This window comes from Protopterus annectens, chromosome 6.part0, assembly GCF_019279795.1.
Source record: "Protopterus annectens isolate FY-2018-M chromosome 6.part0, PAN1.0, whole genome shotgun sequence".
In the NCBI taxonomy this organism is placed as follows: domain Eukaryota; kingdom Metazoa; phylum Chordata; order Ceratodontiformes; family Protopteridae; genus Protopterus; species Protopterus annectens.
The window spans coordinates 1675242279-1675262602 of NC_056737.1; the positions used below are offsets into that span (position 1 = coordinate 1675242279).

Below are 20324 nucleotides of genomic sequence, written 5' to 3' on the forward strand. Positions count from 1 at the left end.
TTGTTTTATGGTTTTACAGTGTTGTGTTTACTTTTTTATTGTGCCTCATCATGTAGCCCAGGAAATATCTGCAATGGGGTCTTTTGGATCACTAAATTGACCCTGAAGTGAGTCCACCTGCCTGTTTATCTGTCATATCAACCGACCACATAAATACATCATTTCTGCATAATGTTCCTGTTTTCACTCCAGTTTAGATAGTAAAACATTTACATTCTGTATTGACATTAAACATTTCAAGAAAGTAGACTCTGTAATAACTGCATATCAGTGATCTTAAGTCTTGTTGCCATATACACAGCCAGTATGCCTTGAGAGCAATTAAAATGTAAATGTTTAATTTTTCACATGCATTTAATACATGTCCACTACCAGTGGTGTGTAATTTTCAAATCTGATATTTCAGGAGTCAGTGGTGTTTTGTTTGAATATTTACTTGCAGACTTGGCTCTAATAATTGGCTTTGGACATTATGGGGCTGACCACAAGGGGTTTGATGTTTGAGTGACAGTTGTCTTTTCTCAATATAGGGTAGGAATGTGGGTTATTATTCTGCAGATCCTTAACATTGGCTTGGTTTTTGGCTTTCACTGATGAATGCGCATGGGTATTGTAGGAGAGGGTCAGTTCTGTGATTGTTGTGCACCCCACCACATCACTAAACAAGAATAAGAGCAGGAGTCTCTCTATCAGCAGATTGACATCCTTTTTTTTGCTCCCCCCCCCCCCAGGGACCTTGCCCAGTGGCTGTACTACCAGCACCCAGTTAGCCCATTCATTCCAGGCATTCCTGGGCTAGGCAAGAACTTTTTGGCCCAGTTGTTTCTGCCCATGAGTTCCCATCAACTCTGTGTTCCCTGGTGAGTGTTAGGGAGTTTGCCAGCATATTGGTTGAGGAGGTTGCTTACCTCCTCCCCAGCAGCACACTTCTCTGCCCTTAGCAGCTTATGTAAGCTTTGCCATTGCTGTATCCCTGTATCCCAAAGGGAATTCAGCCCCCACATGCCAAGTTTCCCTTTGCTCTCAGTACGAGGTACACTGTGACAGAGCAGGCTTGGCAAGCTTGAAAACCCCATGGTAACATGTAGTATATCTGCTGTGTATCACCCTTTTGGTGAACCAGGACTGCTTTCTACCCCAAAGCATGGGCAAAACAGCAGCAGCAGCTACTATCTCCCAGCCTCCTGGCCAGCACTTATAGGTGCCTGAACTGCTGTTCAGACTTGGGATGTCTACAGAATAGTTGGGGCTTTATCACCATATGTCACAGAGATACCCAAACAGACTGACATCTTGGCTTTGGCAGTCATCCAATTTTGCAGAATTCTTGAGCCCTACCTAAGCTGCACATGAAGTTCTTCAAGGTCACTTTCTAACATACTGTGATATCTGTTCTGTGATGCAAATCTTTTCATTAATTTCTGCATATACCAAGTTTCCTACATGAGTAGTCATTATACCAAGATTCCCACGTGGCTGGTCATTACCTAATCAGAAGCAGCTTCTATGACTCTGGAAGCTCTGGCAGAGAATTGTGCTGGCCCAAGCTCATGTGTAAATGTGTACAACGTGATATGCTAGTTAAACTGAACCTTTAATCTGGACACAAAGGAATGTTACAAATTCACATCCTTGATTTATGAGTGTTGTGGGCATATTGTTTTGTTATCCTTAATGTTTCTCTTTATTTTACATTTTACATATGATCAGGACATGCCTAGAAGTCAGAGGTGGTCTGATCTGCACACTTTTCCAAGGGACTTAACTACAGATATTGAACAGAAGTCTTACTGGGTACCATTGTGTTATAGGTGGTTCTAGTCCTAGATAGTAACTAAAGGAGTACCTGTGACAGTAATTTTCTTCATGTACCTTCAGAGGGCATTGCTGTATTCATGAGATGTGCTGTTCTTTTGAGGGGATACTGAATTGACATCCCTTCTGCTATACCTGGTACTGTTACTGTCCTGTTATTTGTGTCTAAGTAAGGTAAAAGAATCCAGGGCATTTGCAAAAAAAGAGAATGCAAGCTCCCCCTTCTCCTTGCCTGGACCAAAAGGTCCCCCATACAAAATTGATAAATGCAGTTTCCAGACTGTGTGTCTGTGTGTGCCCCCCCCCCCCCCCCCACCTACAGGCACACATTCAGTCACTTCATTGCCATTCTTAGTACTGTATTTGTCAGTGACACCCAGGAACAAAGTGATTTTTTTTTGCTTTTTTGTAGTGTTAATGATGCAAATTTGTTTGCTGTACGTGTTCAGTAAATATTGTGTTAAAATACATTTGAGCATGATTTTTTACACCCACGTTATTTTGTAACAAGACATTCATTTTGTGCAATTAATCTTTTAAGTATTTTAAGAACACTTGTATGCTTTTACTGGTTATTTCTTTTCCCATTTTATTTGATGGAATTCATAAATCGTCTGTGTTACTGTATGTTATACAGAAATGGAGAGAAATTCATTATTGTACTAAAACATGATTGCTGCCTTTTGGGATATCTTTTCATAGAAACACACAGTTTGTCATTTAAACAGATCTTTAAGTATGTGCTGGGTTGATTATCTCACTGTGGTTCAGGCTCTTTCAGATGTTAAACATTATGCTGTGCCAACTACTGGGGGCGTAAAATGAGGAAATAAGGAAAATATTCTCAGAATTGATACTGGTGTTGCTTTCATTAAGGTTTTACCACTGGTGCCAGGAAAAAAATACAAATCTGAGCTGTTTCTTTTTTAATGTATTTCTAGGTCTGCCAGATACATTAATCCTGTGGAACTGTGTCTTTACCCTTCTGCAAGATGAAGAACAGCTAGTCCGGAATTCGGTTGCTGACATCCTCAGGGAGATTCCCTTTCCTTCAGACACCTATAAAGAAGCAGGTAGTGTGCCACTTTCCAGAGCTTACTGTTGATGAGGGGTCACGTGAGGGAAGGAAGGGGTCAAAGGAATGTGCTTTCTTTAGTGCTGAGCGTGTCCACATTGAACCAAGTGTGCTTGGAACTCTTTATACAAACACTTTTATATGGCTCTTTAGAACCATCCCCTATAATAGTTTGCACAGGGAAAAGCTGCTGAGACACATCAAGGAAATAACCAGTTTCATAATGTAGGAAAAATTTGCAAAAAAAATGATGCACTGTGAGGGGAGACTGATCATTTTGTTGCTGTTGTTAAAAGTTGAGACGTGACATAATTAAGTGGAAAAAGGAATCCATTGTTTTTGCATTCCTTCTATCATTTAAAATACCAGTGAATGGTTTAACAGAGAAAGTCCCTAATCATTGCAGGCACAAGAGAAGTAAGTTGTTTACAACAGGTAAACAGTGAACTTGAATAGGTGAGAATTAGTAAGGTAAGGAGCACAGTATAGGGTCATGACTACCAGTGGCTGTAAGTTTAGAGTGGAGAACAGTGCAAAGTCTGAAGTTAAAAGAACAGGACATTGTAGTGTCAGTGGTTCAACAGGTATCATTTAGTGCTGGAAGATAAGAGGGCTGTGGGTTCTATTCCCACATAAAGTGCTTTGATTAATTTTCCCATTCCTGATACTGCAGTGCAGCACTCCTGAGTGTGCCGTCCTTCAGACGAGATGTTAAACGAAAGTCCCATCTTGTTAAGTTTGTGGTAGTTCAGGAGGATGTAATAATTCCCAACATATGCATTAAAAATTGTAGGCCATCTTTATGTATGCAGCTTTTGTACAATACTTGAACATTTCTTTAATAATATACACTTCACACAATATATACATTTTACTGTTATTCATTAAATATCCTGCTCATCTCTTCAACTACACCCGTCTTTTTATTTCTCACATTATTTCATTGTCCTTTTTATTATATAATAACCTTTAACAATGTTTTTCCACAAGTGCCATATTACAACTTTATTCCATTTATTTCTTAGTCCTCTCCTTGTGATTTCAAAATAATATCTTATTCACGTCCATGTTTTCAATTTCTTTCCATTTGTAAGTCATTTTGAAATCAATCCAAAAGTCCTTGCTTCCTTTGCAGTCCAGAAAACAGTGTTGTGACTATTCTTCCACTTTAAATATATTGCATAACCATTCCTCAAATATGTTATATTTCAAATTTCTTTTCACAGGCAGTTTATCCAACTTAAGTCTCCATACCTTCCCAACCATCATAAAACATTTCAAATCCCATGTGTCTTTATTTAATTCCATCTTTCACATTGTTTCCTTCATTTTCTCATAGAAATGGGAAGTTCACTGTTTCTCTGATCAGATTTCCCATAGTTAGAATGAGTACCACTTCAGGTTTCCGCTGAGACGAAGTTGCTTGCCTAATGGGGCTGACCCAATCGACAAAGTATAAATAAAATAAATAAGTAAAGGACCCAGAATGCCTGGAGAACGTTGACGAGGTTATTGAGAGTCAGAAATTAAAGCTGCAAAGAACATAATGGATTCTGAGTTGGGTTGGATACAAGTCCATTTTCTGATTTCATTTAAACAGTTCTTTATTAACAGTGAATGTGGTGAATTTAATGTTGGAAACAAACTGAAAAGTGATAAGAAGGTGGATAGTTTCTCAGTTTGCTACTTAGTTGCATTAGTCTCAGGAGTATATGTTAGAAATACAAGAGTCTTTTAAGGGAAGGGAGGCATGTAAAAACCAGATATGAAGCTGAATCTTTAGTTTGAAACTGCTATCAGACTATGTATGCAGTACCTGGAATTTCTGGTCATTATCTACATATAACAGTATGCTGTTTATATTTTTACATAAATTTCATCTCCCATTACCAAGGCATTGGCTACCTTAGTAACGTATCTGTATCCCCTACAAATTTGTTTATTTGAGGTTGTTATAGCTATTTGGTTTTCTTTCTTTTAAGGATCACTTCTTTCCTTACTCTCTTTCCCCAACACACACACTTATTAGCTTGCTAACCTAACCTATTCTTAAACCAGTTTTCCTAAAAATGTTTCTGTTTGGAACTTTGCTTCGTAAGTGAGGTGTTGGCGTATTCTTACTGGGAAATCTGTTGAAGTAGAAATTGCCAATAATTTGTTGGGTTGTTGTATTTGCCACTAGAGCAAGTTCAGAGCATTCCTGGCTGTCTCTTAGAAAGGGAATGAGTACCGATGGGACTGGCTTTTGCTTTAGGTCAGCCATTGTATAGATGATCATTCTCTGCTTCTTCCTTGTGTAACCAGTACCATTGCTTAGCTTATTTTGAATTTATTATTGAAGTCGCCGACCATTTGCATGACGTATTGACTTAACTTTTTTCAGAATTTTGATCTTATATCATCTTTTGATTACATCTCTGAATTCAATATAACTGTGCCTGAGGGCAGTATATATTAGAAGACTGTCTAACATAGCTGGTTGTTATGGTGTTTGGATACAATGCTGGCGACAGGGACTCGATTCCTACTTATAACACTATGTGGTCCAGAATCATTGTACTCTTGGGATCACTCATGAGTGCAGTTTAAATGTTCAAGTGGCATATTCTGGTTATGAAAATGTAGAAAATCTCCATCACAATATTTCATTTACTCACATTTAAACAATTTAAACACCTTCATATTTTCTAATTATTATCATGCTCCATGAACATTGCCAATAACTTTAACAACATTATTAATCTTTCTTACTCATCCCATATTTCTATATACTGTATATATATTACATTTTCTACTGACTTCACATTTTTATCTTCAGATCATAGTTCTACAGATCTGAATGCAAAATGCCTTCCTTTTCTTTCAAATGAACAGAAATACCAGCTGTATCATTTGCTGTCAAGAGTTTGGTGTGCCTGCTATAAACCTAGACACACAAAAATTATGACACTTACATACATAACCTGTACTGGTGATATTAAGCTCAATCCTGGACTAGGTCTCTCACAACATAAGACAATATCTGAGCTTTTACAGCATTCTGACATTTATATGTAGCTAGCTTCACCTTTTCACAGTACAGAAAAGGACAGAAATAATGCATATGACTAAAGTCTCTGTCACTATACTCTGTATTGTATATCACTATACTCTGTATTGTATAGACTTCTTAGGGGAGATATATCCCTGGCTTACAGAGAAATCTCAGACCCAAACCTAATGAACTTGCTGCATATCAGTAAAAAAAAAACAGGACTAGAGCTACCCATTCCAGGGACCTAGATATGGCCTGCAACTTAAATAGGACATGCTGGAGGGACAGATTTGTCTCCCAGCAACTGCTGTGACTTTGGAATAAGCTACAAATTCATGTGAAACTGAGCATCTCTATGACACTGTTCATGAGGAATCTGGATGAGTGGATGGGGCACTGTAAATTCTTACCAGAGATAGTGCCCACAACCCTCATGGACATGGGCAGTCATTACTAAATACAGTCTTGGGTATTGACTAGCATATCTATGGTATTACATTGAGATGAATCGGCTAGGCTTGAAATGACCTCTGGGTCGATAGCCTATTAAACTCCTATGATGCTGTGATCCTAGCAATAAGGCTTCTGAGTTTCAAGCATGGCTGCAGTAGTCTAACCCAGATTTATTAGCTATCAGTGAAACCTGACTAAATCCATATATAGCTAATTCAGAATTGCACACCCAAGCTATTATATTTTGATTATGACTGCAGACAATGTAATCAGAAATCTGAGCTCATCTCAACCTAACAGTATTACAGAAGCAAAATCACTGTTTATTACAGTCTCATTAGCTAACAGTAAAAAGCTTAATATTGGCTGCTTGGATTACCATTCAGAATTTGCCAAAGCATTACCTGTCATTCTATACTGGCTTCATTGCATCTGTACCTCAAAACTTCTTTTTCTGGCTGATTTTAATATCCACCGCTGCTGAGAAAGTTGAACAGCAGCTACAGTATTTAAGATTTATAGCAAGAGGTTCTCCTTAACCTGTTCGATTCTCTGTTGGGGTGCCTTCTGTGTGGAGTCTGCTATACAACAAGAGGAGGAAGCTACTACATGATAAAGCAAAATCCCAAAAAGGGAATGCATCTCTGATCAGTAGTAGCAAGAAGCTACGATCCCTCATAAAATCATCTAAGGCCAGCTTCGAAAGAAAAATTGCACAAGATACTAAGGACAATCACAAGGCCTTCTTTAGCTATGTCAGGAACCTGGGCGGCAACTCCCAGATATGCTCAGAGTTAGTACAAAATGACAAAAAATACACTGAACCAACAGACATTCCCAACATCCTGGCAGACAGGTTCAGTGCAAATCCCCCCCCACCATCCCCCCCAAAAGAGCAAATTTCCATCCCAACAGAGTGTAACCTACCAGACATCACAGATGATAAGGTGAGAGCTGCCCTCTCCAAAGCAAAAAACACAGCAACAATGGGACCGGACGGTGTCCCGGGATGTTTCTTACACGAGCTACAAGATGAACTTAACCCTCACATTAAGTCACTGTTCAAGCTCAGCCTTTCCACAGGGTATGTACCCAAGGAATAGCGTACAGCAATGGTGGTCCCGCTCCACAAGGGAGGTGCCACAACGGACCCCGGAAACTATTGCCCATAAGCCTGGTCTGCAAAGCCATGGAGCGTATCATCATGGAACTCATAAACATTGATATTGGAAACCTTCAGACACTGTATCCTACCCAGTTCGGCTTTGTTAAAGGCAGATCTTGCCTCTTGAACCTGGTCGACTTCTTTGAAACAGTTACCAGGGCCATAGACGAAGGGAAAGTAGTCCACACAGGCTACCTGGACCTCGCAAAAGCCTTCGACACAATACCCCACTCAGGTATCATAAATAAGCTAACTAACTTAAATATCAACCCCTATGTCACAAGACGGGTTGCAAACTGGCTCAGGGATAGAACCCACATGGTCAGAATTGCAGGTGCCTTGTCAGACTCTAAACCAGTTACAAGTGGAGTTCCACAAGGTTCAGTCCTGGGACCTCTCTTGTTCGGTATTTATTTCTCTGAGGTACAGGCAAACACAGGAGGACTATGGCTGACCAAGTTCGCAGATGACTGCAAACTGGGTGCCATAATAGACTCTCCGGCTGACACAAGCATACTCCAAAAGGGTCTCAAAAAGGGTCTCACAGAGACAGATAACTGGTGCCAAAGTCATGGCCTGAAGCTGAATGCTAAAAAATGCATAGTCATCCCCTTTGGGAAAAACAAAGTGCCCACAGACTACCACATAGGAGGTAACACATTAAGTACGGAGGAAGTAATTAGGGATTTGGGGACTCAAGTAGATAGTAATCTCTCCTTTGACAATCACGTTGCCAAAGTGGTTAGAAAGACCTTCTATATAGCCCACCTCATCACGAGAGGTTTCACATCTAGATCAAGAGAGGTCTTTGTGTCACTCTATTCATCACTCATCAGGCCCATAATTGAATACAATGCCCCATTTGGGATGTACCTTACCCGACACCTGCAGCAACTGGAAAGACCCCAAAAGTACCTCACCAAGAGGATAAAGGGACTCAAACAGATGCCGTATCCAGTTAGGCTAAAGAAACTCCAGCTCTACTCAGTTGCTTACCGCCTACTCAGAGGCGATCTGTGCCTGACATATAAAGCCATGTCCAACCCAGAATTAATGGACATGCTCCACCTCAAGAAATCCAAATCCCTTAGAGCTACACGTTCTAGAGACTTAAACCTCAGCACAGAAATAAATAGGACATGCTGGAGGGACAGATTCATATCGCAGAGACTCCCATCACTCTGGAACAAAATCCCAGTCCAGGTTAGGCAGAGCCCCTCACTGACCCTCTTCAAGAGAAATCTTGACGAATGGATGGGAGATCATAAGTATACCCCCGGGATCTCTTCTGGGTCCCTGCTAGACAGAGGCACAATAAACTAACCATAAAGGGACTATATTCTGTGACCTACTATTCATAGGCACAGTCTACAAATCTAAAAGGGTGGCAAAAGCCAAACACACTCTGGCTAGGCTTGTAAATGCCCTAGGGCAGATAGCCTAGTATCAACCAATGAACCTATGTCCTCCCTTCGGTCACGTGGATTTCCTCTGGGTGCTACGGTTTCTTCCCACATTCCAAAGACATGCACTAGGTGGATTGGACACTCTTAAACTGGCCATAGGTGAGAGTCTGTATGCGAGAGTGTGGTACGACTTGAACTACAGAGGCAGGGCTAGCCACCCAGTGGTGTAAACCTTGGCTCAAGATGATTGTCACTGCTGAAGTGACACTCTGACCCCCATGTGCAAAATGGGAAAAGGGGTTGAGGATGGCTGGATGGATGGATGGATTTTATTCATTTGGTCTATTATCACTTGTCATTATTATTATGCCCTACCATAATTAATCCAAAAAGCAGTGTGGGGCATGTTCTTGATTAAATCTTAGCAAAACACCTGTCTAGTTTTATTACTGCTGGCATTTTTCCATATGTTTTTAGTCACAATCATCCTGTTTATATTTTTTTGACAGATAAAGCCCTTGTAGACTAACCTAAAACAGTATTCTTGAGAAACTGGAGCAAGCTGCGTATTAAACAAGTTCTTTGTGAACCACCACTCGTTACGTTGGGACACACTTGACCAAGTAAATGGTATAAGTCATGCTGCAGATCTTATAAATCAAAGCCTCTTTTACATTTTAAACAAATACATTCCTACCAGGGTAATCAAATTAAAAAATAAATCACCCCCTTTATTAGACAAGTCAGTCAAAGACTTTTTGAAAAACAAGGGATTCCACATTGAAATCATATGGGTCATCAAAAAATAAACTTATTTATCTAATATAACGAACTTGGGAATAAATGTCAACTGCAAATTACACTGGATAAACAAAGCTGTTACACTAAACTACAGGAGAAAGCTAAAAATAAGCCATTGGCTTTTTGGAACATCATTAAGATGCTAACTGACGACAGCAATAACTCTGATTCTAACCCCATAAATCTCCTTAATGACTTATCGACTTTCACAACATTAGTGAATCATTTTTTATAAACCCCTTTATTCAATTATCACTTGTGACATAGGCAAATTTACATTTATGTCAAAACAATCATACTGTATTAACAAGTTTACAAACATTATGCTTTACCTACATAGCTATATATCATATAACCTAAGCAACATTACATAAATTATTCAACTCCTGCCCCCCCCCCCTTTTTTTTAACAAGAAACATCTTTATTAAACCATCCCTTACAATCTAGGCATTCATACATTTACATAAATGAAAACAAATCACACTGACACACTCCCAGTTGCAAACATTTTACATCACAAACCATACTGACACACTCCCACTTGCAAACATTATACAGCACTTATAATCTATCCAGTCATTTTCAGTCAAACATTACATAGCTCATTTTAAATCCTACCTTCTTTTAAACCTCATTCCTCCCGTGTATGCATTGTTCCCACAATTCCAGTTGTTTTATCTCTGTTACTATATTCACTACTTTTAGTATAGTTGGTTTAGATTTTGATTTCTGTTTTCTAGTAATTTCTTTTTTGGCAGCCACCATAATTAGACACAGCAAGGCCTTACCATGTCTAGGCAATTCTGATTCTGTATCGTAGATCAGAAAAATCATCTCCCTCATCATATCAATCTGCCCACCCAGCAACTCCGACAGTGCATCCCGCAACAAATTCTTAAAATCCGCCAACTCACCGCACTCCCAGAAAATGTCTTCCCAATTACATCTTTCTTCCCCATCACACCTTCAACATTTGCTGTCTGCCTGACTAAACATTCTCTAAAGTCTGCTTGGGATATAAAAATATCTATGTAAATATTTCCAAGCAAAAATCCTAAATCTTCTAGATTTTGTTGCATATTTGGGAGACATACATATTTCCTCCCATTGTTTCTTTGTGAATTGCTTATCCAGTCTCTCTTCCCAATCCTTTCTAACCTCCTCTGATTGATTCTTACAGTTATCATGCAATATTTTATATGGTGTACTAATTATTCCTTTTTTAATGACAACTTCTGTTCTAGATTCTAGTAAAAACTCTACCAGTGCTGATGTTTTATTTAGGACCTCCCCTATTTCTTTCTCTTTGCCTTTACTCTGATATCAATCCTTGATAGGGAAGGCAGTCTCTAACCTGCAGTCCAAATAAATTCTTGGCAACTTTTCATTCTATCTTTTCCTCTCTAGTTCTTTGCTCCCAATACTTTGGTTCCTTTGCCAGTTTTCTCTAATAAATTCCATCCACCTCTTGCCTATTGTCTATATCCCTAATTGCAGTCATCCCTATCAGCAGAATCTCCTTTCTTTGTTCCCATGTTGGCTTATTCCTTAGAATACTTTCTGCTACTTTATAGGTATAATATTCTGTATGATTATTGTTATTCTCTTTAAAGGTCTGCATCCAAAATCCCAGTCTCTCCTTGTTCCTTGAGCTTCCCACCTGTTTCATCATCATCCCTTTCACTTTGAATTATATGTTTCTGCTTGCGCTATGTATATGAGCCTTAACTGTGTAGCTCTGAAATACCCCTTCAGATTGAGTAATCCCAGTCTGCCTTATTTTACTTTAAGAATCAGCTTATCCCACTTGGCTGTTGCCGTTATCACCTTCCAGATAAAGTCCTTCAGCTCTTTATTAATTGCTATCCACAACATCCCCGGTTGATAAAAATATGCCTGATGTGTGTATAAGACTAATGGGACTAAAACATTTTAACTGCTTGTATCTTGCTATCCACATCCATATAACAAAACTTTTATTTTCTCAGTTTTTGTATTCTGTTTTGTTTAGTTGCTTCCCACATATCCATAACTGCCACACCAGAATTATTTTTAATCTATATTCCTAAATACTTAATTTTATTATGTCCCCATAAATATGGATATTGCTGAACAAATTCATTTGTGGGCACATAATTTAGTGTTTTTGCCCTTGTTTTAGCTTCATTAATTTTGTATCCCAAAAAGATTTGAAACTGTCTCAAAATGTTCCACAACACCATAATGTCTCTTTCTGGTTTTTTTTTAAGTTACAAATTAATATCATCTGCAAATAGAGCCAGCTTTTCTTGACTACCATACCAATTATATCCTTGAATTCCTAAGTCCCTTATTTTATTTGCCAATGGTTCTAAATAAAATGCAAATAACAAAGGGGAAAGAGGGACACCTCTGCCTGGTTCCTCTGCTCAAGCAGAAATTAACAGAGAGGACCCTTCACAAACATTAATTTTCTACTCTGATCCCTCATATATCCTCCTAATTAACCTTATAATTATTTCAGGAAATGCAAATGCTTCCATTGCCCTGCTCATAAAGTCTCAGCTTACTCTGTCAAATGCTTTCTCTGCATCAAGACCCACCAACAGCAATGGTGTTTTCTTGCATGCTGCTTCCCTCTGGATCATCAGTGTTCTGTTAATGTTGTCAAATGTTTGCCTCCCCTCTATAAAACCACATTGATTCATATTTATCAATTTTGGCATTACTTTTGCCATTTATTTAGCCATTATAGACACAGATACTTTATAGTAATGGTTTAGTATTGAAATGAGCCTGTATGAAGCTAGATCTGATGGATCTTTACCCTTTTTAGGTAATACAGCTACCATCGCTTTCTTCCAGGATGTTGGTACTTCTCCTCCTCTTAAAATGCTATTAAACAAAACCTTCCAGATCAGTTTTTCCCCTCCTAGCTCCCAAACTTCCACAGGAATGCTATCTATTTCTGGGGACTTTCCTGTAGATTGGTTATGCATCACAATTTTTATCTCATCTTCTGTCCTAACAGTTAGTAATTGAGCTTCATCTACCTCTAACCTTGGCATATTTATTTCTCCCATAAACATTTCCATTTCTATATTTTCTTGATTTCCATATTATTCTGCTTTATACAGACTTTCATAGAATTTCCAAATATTTCTAATACCTCTACAAGAATTCTTGTTACCTTCCTTGTTACAAGCTTCCTAAGCATGGCGACATCCTTTTCTACTTCCTGTTGCATGAGTCGTTGTGCTAAAAGTTTTTGTGCTGTAGTGTTATTATCAAAAAACAGTTGCTTAACAGCAGTCTTTCTGAACTCATGTATGTTATCAAGTTAATCCCTTATTTTCTGCATAGCATTCCACAGATGATCCTCTTCTTGTTCTGTGAAATCCCCCTTCTTCTGCAATACTTTAACATTTGTCAGTCCCTCTAAATAATTCTTGTTAACTTAACCGTTTTTCCTTTTCTTTTATTTCCTCCCTATTTTTAAACTTCGCCTTAATTTTATCCCATTTCCTAGCTATATTTTCTGAAGTAATTTCTATCCTGTCAAATAGCTCCTGAATAATCTCCACTACCCATTCCTTAAATTCCTCTCTTTTCAACAGGTAGGTAGGAAAGCATCAGTGTTTCATTTATATTTCATTACCCTGTGTTTTTATTTTAGTTATTATGGCATATTATCTGAAATAGTTATTGGGTGCATATCAAGACCTTTAATTAAATGCACATGTTCCTGTGAAATGTAAATTCTGTGTAGACTAGCACAGCTTTTATGTCTTTGGGAATAATATGTAAATTCACTCCAAACTCCTATTACTTAATTCACATCTTCCATGCCAAATATTTTCATCAATTTCTAGAAAATCTACCTTTCTTTGTTATAGTTTCCCTTCTGGGCCCCCCAGACACATCTACGCTGCTGCAAGTCAAATTCCAGTTCCCACCTAGAAGTAATTTTATTTATCACATAATTTTCTTAAGCTCCATTATATCAGTTTTAGATGGAATATAAATACATGCCAGTGTAATCCTCCTCCCTTGCCAGTAGCCCATTAATACTACAAATCTGCAATTATCTTTTTTTAATCCTCTTCTGTCACTATCTGAGCTCCTGTTGCAATTAATACAAGTACTCACCTTTTGCTTTGTCCCATATAGTCTACTGAATACCCATCCTGAAAAGATTTCTTTATCAAATTCACATGTTCTGTTCTTTCCAAGTGTGTCTGCTATAACATGGCTATTTGCACTCTACATTTTTAATATCATTCACTATTCTTTCCTTTTTGTATTTATCTGTCAGGCCATTGATATTTAAAGACATTACAGAAAGCATGATTGTATTAAAAAGTTGTTATTCCCATCTTTTATGTATAATACCTTTTTGTTAAATGCCTAGTTCCAGCTTTTGTGTTACATGCATGCACTGTTTGGCTGGCTGAACTTTTATATAGTTGTTTCTTGTCATATCCATTGGCACTTATGCCACTTCTTACAAAACTTTTTGCTTTATTGAAAGCCCTCAAAAAATACCCCCCTAAAACCTATTATTTTTTTAAACACACCTTTATTGAATTATCACTTGTGACATAGGCAAATTTACATTTTTACAAAAGTAATCAAACTGTATTAACACATTAACAAACATTATACTTCACTTATATTGCTATATATCATATAACCTAAGCAACATTACATAAATTATTAAATTCCTGCCCCTTTTTTAAACAAGAAATGTCTTTATTAAACAATCACTTATGACATAAGCAATCATACATTTATATAAATGAAAACAATCCACACCAACACAATCTTAGTTGCAAACATTTAACCTATTAATTTAGTGCTAACACAGAAAACTATATACATCTCCAAATACAGAAGTTTTACCCTCCTAATAAGAACAAATGTCCCAAATTGACTCACAAACTTGAGTCTCCATGGTGACATGAGAAAAAGACAGCCAATTTCCCATTATCAGATTGTCTCCATTGAGACATGAAAACCAGATAGTCGATTTTTCTCATTATATAACTGTTTCCATGGAGCCATGAGGGCCAGGTACAGAATTGCTACTAAGTATACATTCATTTGCTAGAAAAAAGCCTCATAATATCCAGTATTCTTTTTCATTTGTAAATAATAAACTGGCTCAGCTCCTCAGACACTGCAAACTTTAATAGAGCAAACGAGCAAAAAAACACGTAGTAATACTATACATATGAGCAGATAACTTAGTGTTTTCACCCACATACGTAGTCAGGCATCATCAGAGTAAAAAAAAACCTTTCAACTTTGTTGCATTTAATGCTATTAATTGCAAACACACCCCTCTAGGCAATCCTCCCCTACCAAAAAAAACAATTTGTAAATTAAAGTCACAGTAAAACATCGCTCCTATGCTTAATGAAAAGCAGAGTTACTTATAACTAGAAAAAAAGAAAGGGGTTATCCACAAGAAATTCTGTCCAGAGTTAGAAAAGAAATCGAAACTAAGAGAACTACATCCTTTAAACCTATTTTGCATGGGGGTTTAATGAAGGAAATTCAGGAGGGGAATGAGTTGGCTTCAGAGTCCCATGCACAACACAAAAAACGGGCTATGATTTTGCCATATAATGAGCAGGCAGGACAAATTATTAGAATTATTAAGGACATTTGGCAAAGTTCTTTTGATAGTGATACTACAAGTATTATAGGTAACACCCCAGCTTTTACATACAGTAGAGGTAGGAACCTTAAAGAATTGATGGAAGCTGAACCAAATGTTGAGACATACAAGAGCTCCAGAATGAGTAAATGTGGAGTTTGTAGTATATGTAAGTTTATCAACAATGGCCCTTATGTGGCGGTTCAAGGCTTCTATAAAACTATTAGGTGTCCTGGATTCGATTCTGTAATTGTAATACTAAGATGGTAGTGTACCCTGCTACATGTTTCAGCTGTTCTACTTTCTATGTTGGGAAAACAACAAGAAAGTTAAGGCTAAAAAAAAAAATAAATAAAAAAAAAAAAAAAAAAATAAATAAATAATAAAAAAAGAAAGTTAAGGCTCAGAATCTTGGAACACATAAGAGATATCAGGAACAAAAGAACCAATAATGCTTTGTGTATGCACAGTCTGAGTTGCCCTAATTTTAAGAGATTTCTGTTTTTTGTAATAGACAGAATTCCATTTAATGATAAGGGAGGTGATTTAAAAGTTTTACTTGAGATGAGGGAGTGCATCTGGCAGTTGAGGCTGGATGCATCCAGACCTCCAGGCATTAATGATAACATCTCAGTGTCTAGTAATTTAAAGTATAAATCTACATTTGTTTAAAGAATGTTAACTATTATTATTATTACTATTTTTATTTATTATTTGTATTTATAACTTTTATACAGATTTTATAAAATGTTTGTGTTGTAAGTTGAACAACATTTTTTCTAGTTATAAGTAACTCGGCTTTTCATTAAGCATAGGAGTGATGTTTTACTGTGACTTTAATTTACAAATTGTTTTTTGCTAGGGGTGGATTGCCTAGAGGGGTGTGTTTGCAATTAATAACATTAAATACAACAAAGTTGAAAGGGTTTTTTTACTCTGATGATGCCTGACTATGTATGTGGGTGAAAGCGCTAAGTTATCTGTTCATATGTATAGTATTATTACATGTTTTTTTGCTTGTTTGCTCTATTAAAGTTTGCAGTGTCTGAGGAGCTGACCCGGTTTCTTGTTTACAAGTTTCTGGAGTTACATTGTGTCTGCTGGTAGGTTCTTTTTCATTTACTTGTTTTTCTCTTAACTTGTTACTAAATCAATCTAAGTCCTCAGTCCAGTCATTCCCCCCCATGCAAGAATGAGAAAAAGCACATTAATTTTTCTTTTGTCATGCTCTTGTAACCAGGCTTTTTTAATGCAGTGCCTACATTTCTTAAAACTGAACAAGAAGAGAGGGAGAAAGAAAGGAAAAAAGAGCAGCAGCACCTATTTGCTATCCCTATTACACTTAAAAATAACTTAGAAAATTTTACTTTATAACATGCAAAGAAAATCATACATTACAAAAATAGTACTATTAAGAAAATAATGTTTTTCTTTACTTACACTTATAGTTACAGTAACTTTCTCCCATCTCTTCCCTGCCCCAAAGCATTTTCTGAACATTAATGGCATAAATTAGGGCATATACTTTAGAGTCCCCCACAAGTCCAACAAATTCTGAAAAATTCCAATATTTCCAGATTTTCTTGTTCTGTCATATTTCACAAATATACTTACTGAATTGTAATCCCGCATTAAGTTACTGATTTTATTAATGTTCATCTCCATTTCCCAAACCCTGTCTCTGCTTCTTTTCCAACGACCTCCCAATTCTTCTAGTCAGCTCTCATGCTCACCTCTTTCTCTACAACACTTTCCATTGAAAGAGTAGAAAAGGTTTCACAGGTACAGTCTTTCTGTGGTCTCTTTATTACCAGAGGAACAGGAAGCAGAATATCCTTCTGTTTCACAGCTCACTTTTTGTTGGACAAACTTTTGTATTTCCTCCTTAACATGTACTTCATCAAAAAATGATTCTGTTCTTCCAGGGAAGAATACTTTGAAGTTAGCTGGGTTCAGGATTTTGAATCACACCTGCGTCTTGACATTCCCTGAATCGTGAAATGAATTTACTCCTCTTCTTCCTGGGGTACAATGAGGAATCCTTCTCCACAAACACTCTGCTGTCTCCCACTTTCAGCATTTTGTCCTTCTGGAACAGTTTTTCGGAATAAACTCCTGCTGATAGGATTGCGTCTTTGTATTTAAGGGTGTAGGTTGCTTTCTCACAGCCAGGTTTAAAGCATACACATGATGTGCCCTTTCAACTAACAGCTCCTGTTGTGGAATGCCAGTGCAGTTGCCTATTTGTGCTTTCATAAAATGAATGCATTCTGTTGTTTTCAGCTTCTCTGGTATAGCTGAAAATCTCAGGTTTTTCCTATGTGCTCTGTCCTCTAATTCTATTAGTTTTTGAAATATCTCTTCTTGAGCAGTCTCACATTCAGCCAGCCTTTTCTTCATTTCATCCTCTGAATTTTGCAGCTTTATCATCTCATCTGAATATCTGTTTAAAGCTTCTTCCATTTTTTTCCAACCTTTTGTTGTTTGTGTTGATATACTCCATCAATGTTTTGTTTATTCTAACCAGGTCTGTATGCATTTGTCTTGTATCTTCCTGTGGGTTACTGGAAGTCCTGTCTGGAAGTTGCATTGCTTTTTGGTAAACAGCTGCAGAACTTTCCCCAGTCAGTGTTTCATCCTTACTTTTTGTAGCTGATTTTCTTCCAAGTGCTCTGTACTTCTTTTTTTTTTTTCTGGCATCCAGGCAGTACACTTACTAGCCAGTTACTGAATTTTACACACAAACACAAAACTCTACTGGCCTTCTCTGTTGAGTTTTTGTTTTCTCACACAGAGAGCTAGAGTTAAGCTGTTACTCCATGTGCAGCCATGTTGGAAACATTTGTGAATCATTTTAAATCAGTCATTCAAAAACACTCAATGGCAGATGACTCTAGTACACCTAATTCTATCCTTGACTTCAAATCTGTAACTTCTTTGTTTACTTAAAAAAAACATTTACTATGAAGTAAGTCAGGAAATTGCTAAAAAAATAAAGCCTCATGGAGATTAGTAGTGAGCTTTCTCTGCCTTAGCTAAAACAAGTATCTAACTACTTAGCATATCCCCTTACAATTATTATTTAACAGAAGTTTGCAAGAGGCTATAGCCCCATATATATGGAGGGAATCTAACCTTAAAGTGACAAGATCCTGAAAATTACAGCCCCGTTTTCCATTTTTAGTCCTGTGTCTGAATATTAAGTGATACAGGCTTAACAACTATAGGTGTTCTTTGTGTTTCACTGCTGAAGTCATCACATTTGGGGTTATCTGCTTGCAGGTAGTCCTCAGTCAGCCTGATTATCAAAGTCTTGGGTCCTGCGTCTGTTGCTGTCTCATCTTCCATGACGTCAGGTAGTCAGGGGTATAAAGCATGCAGCCGACTCCATTACATCAGTCTTTCTTGCTGTGCAGTGCCCAAAGCAGAAGCACTTCGCAAGTCCCGGTCGGCCGACTCATGAAATTTTCGTTTTCAAGTTTCAGATCCAAAGTCTTCAACTAAGCTAAGTACCCCATTGGGGAACCTTTTTCTTGCTCTAAACTGATGTCAGTAAAAGTTAACAATTGTATTTCTTGTGGAAAGCAAGTACCTCATAAAGATTTTCATTCATACTGCATGCCTTGCCTAGGCCCAGACTACGATGTACCTCACTGTCAGTTTTGTGCCTTATTCAGACCTCGTACTATTCGTCGTCGGTTCATTTTCACATCTAAATATTTTGGTACTCGGTTCAGTTATCAAGAAATGGCTTCAGTAAGCCACCCAATTACAGACATTCTGAAAAAATGCAAAGATAAAGACAGAGACAGATTGCATAGGTCCAAAGATGCCAACGATGCTTCTCCTAAGCTAGTCGCCAGTTCGCCGGTACTCATTGAGGTGCTTTCGCAGCCCCTGATACCCGCTACTTCAGATTTGCAGGCCTCTACTGAGACTCATTCGGAGTCCAGTATGCCGCGAGATGCTTCTTCAACTGTGGAACCTGCAGATGTCTCTATCTCGGATGGGTCTGGAGCCGCTGTGCAGGCAGTGGCTTCTGAGGGTGTATTCAGGCCTACTGACTTGCATATTAAACTGATGCCATCTTCTTCTTCAAGACCTAAACTCGATCCATGCCCAGAAAACTGATGCCCAGACCGCATGGTCAGGCCCGTATGTCTAAAAAACAAATGATAAGAATGGCTGAAGACCTTATTACTCTAATCAGGGGAAGCCACCCTTCTCCCTCTAAGAGACCTAGAACTAATTTTCCTTCTGATTCTGCTGATCAGGATTCTGAAATTTCTGTTTTTTCTGATGACTAGGATTTGCCCTAGAGGACACCATTCTCTCTGCTTCCCCTCCAGAGGATTTCTCTTTTGGTGAAACCTTGTATGCTCTTAGGGAGCATTTCCACTGGGAAAGCCAGGATTACTCTGACTCCATAAAGAGGTTTAGGGAGTTCTTACTCCTGCCTCAACACAGGCCTTTAGCTATCCCTCCTGTAATGGACATTGTAGATGACGCCTTCTCGGAATCTAGCTTGGCCCCTGACACCTTACCTCCTGCTCCCAGAAAACCTGATAGGTATTACAGGGTACCTGACTCTCACAAGTTCCTCTTTAAAAATCCTACTGCGGATCTTGAGACCATTTCACAGGGACCCAAGGGCATTAAGGCCACTGCTGCCAAAAATCCTACCCCCCCTGATAGAGATTCCATGGCGCTGGATAGATGTGGTAAGAAGGTATACACTTCTGCAACGTTAGCCATTAGGGCCTTAAACTGCCAGTTTCATATGTTGAAGTATCAGCAGCATATTATTGGAATGCTTAAACAGAAAATGATGTTGATTCCTGACTGTGCTGAAAATAAAGAATTACAGGATTTAATGCATTCTGCTGAACAAGTGGGAAAACATACTTTGCAATGTGGTTTTGATTCATTTGAG

The 20324-nt window shown here is 38.0% G+C and overlaps 1 protein-coding gene across 1 annotated transcript in view; it reads left to right on the plus strand.

The window, feature by feature from the left end:
• THADA (THADA armadillo repeat containing) overlaps positions 1-20324 on the plus strand; it is a 3943996-nt gene that overhangs the window by 3445692 nt on the left and 477980 nt on the right. The window contains exon 36 of the mRNA XM_044073699.1: positions 2757-2888. Within this exon, the coding sequence (XP_043929634.1) occupies positions 2757-2888 (132 nt within the window). The remainder of the gene's footprint in view (positions 1-2756; positions 2889-20324) is intronic.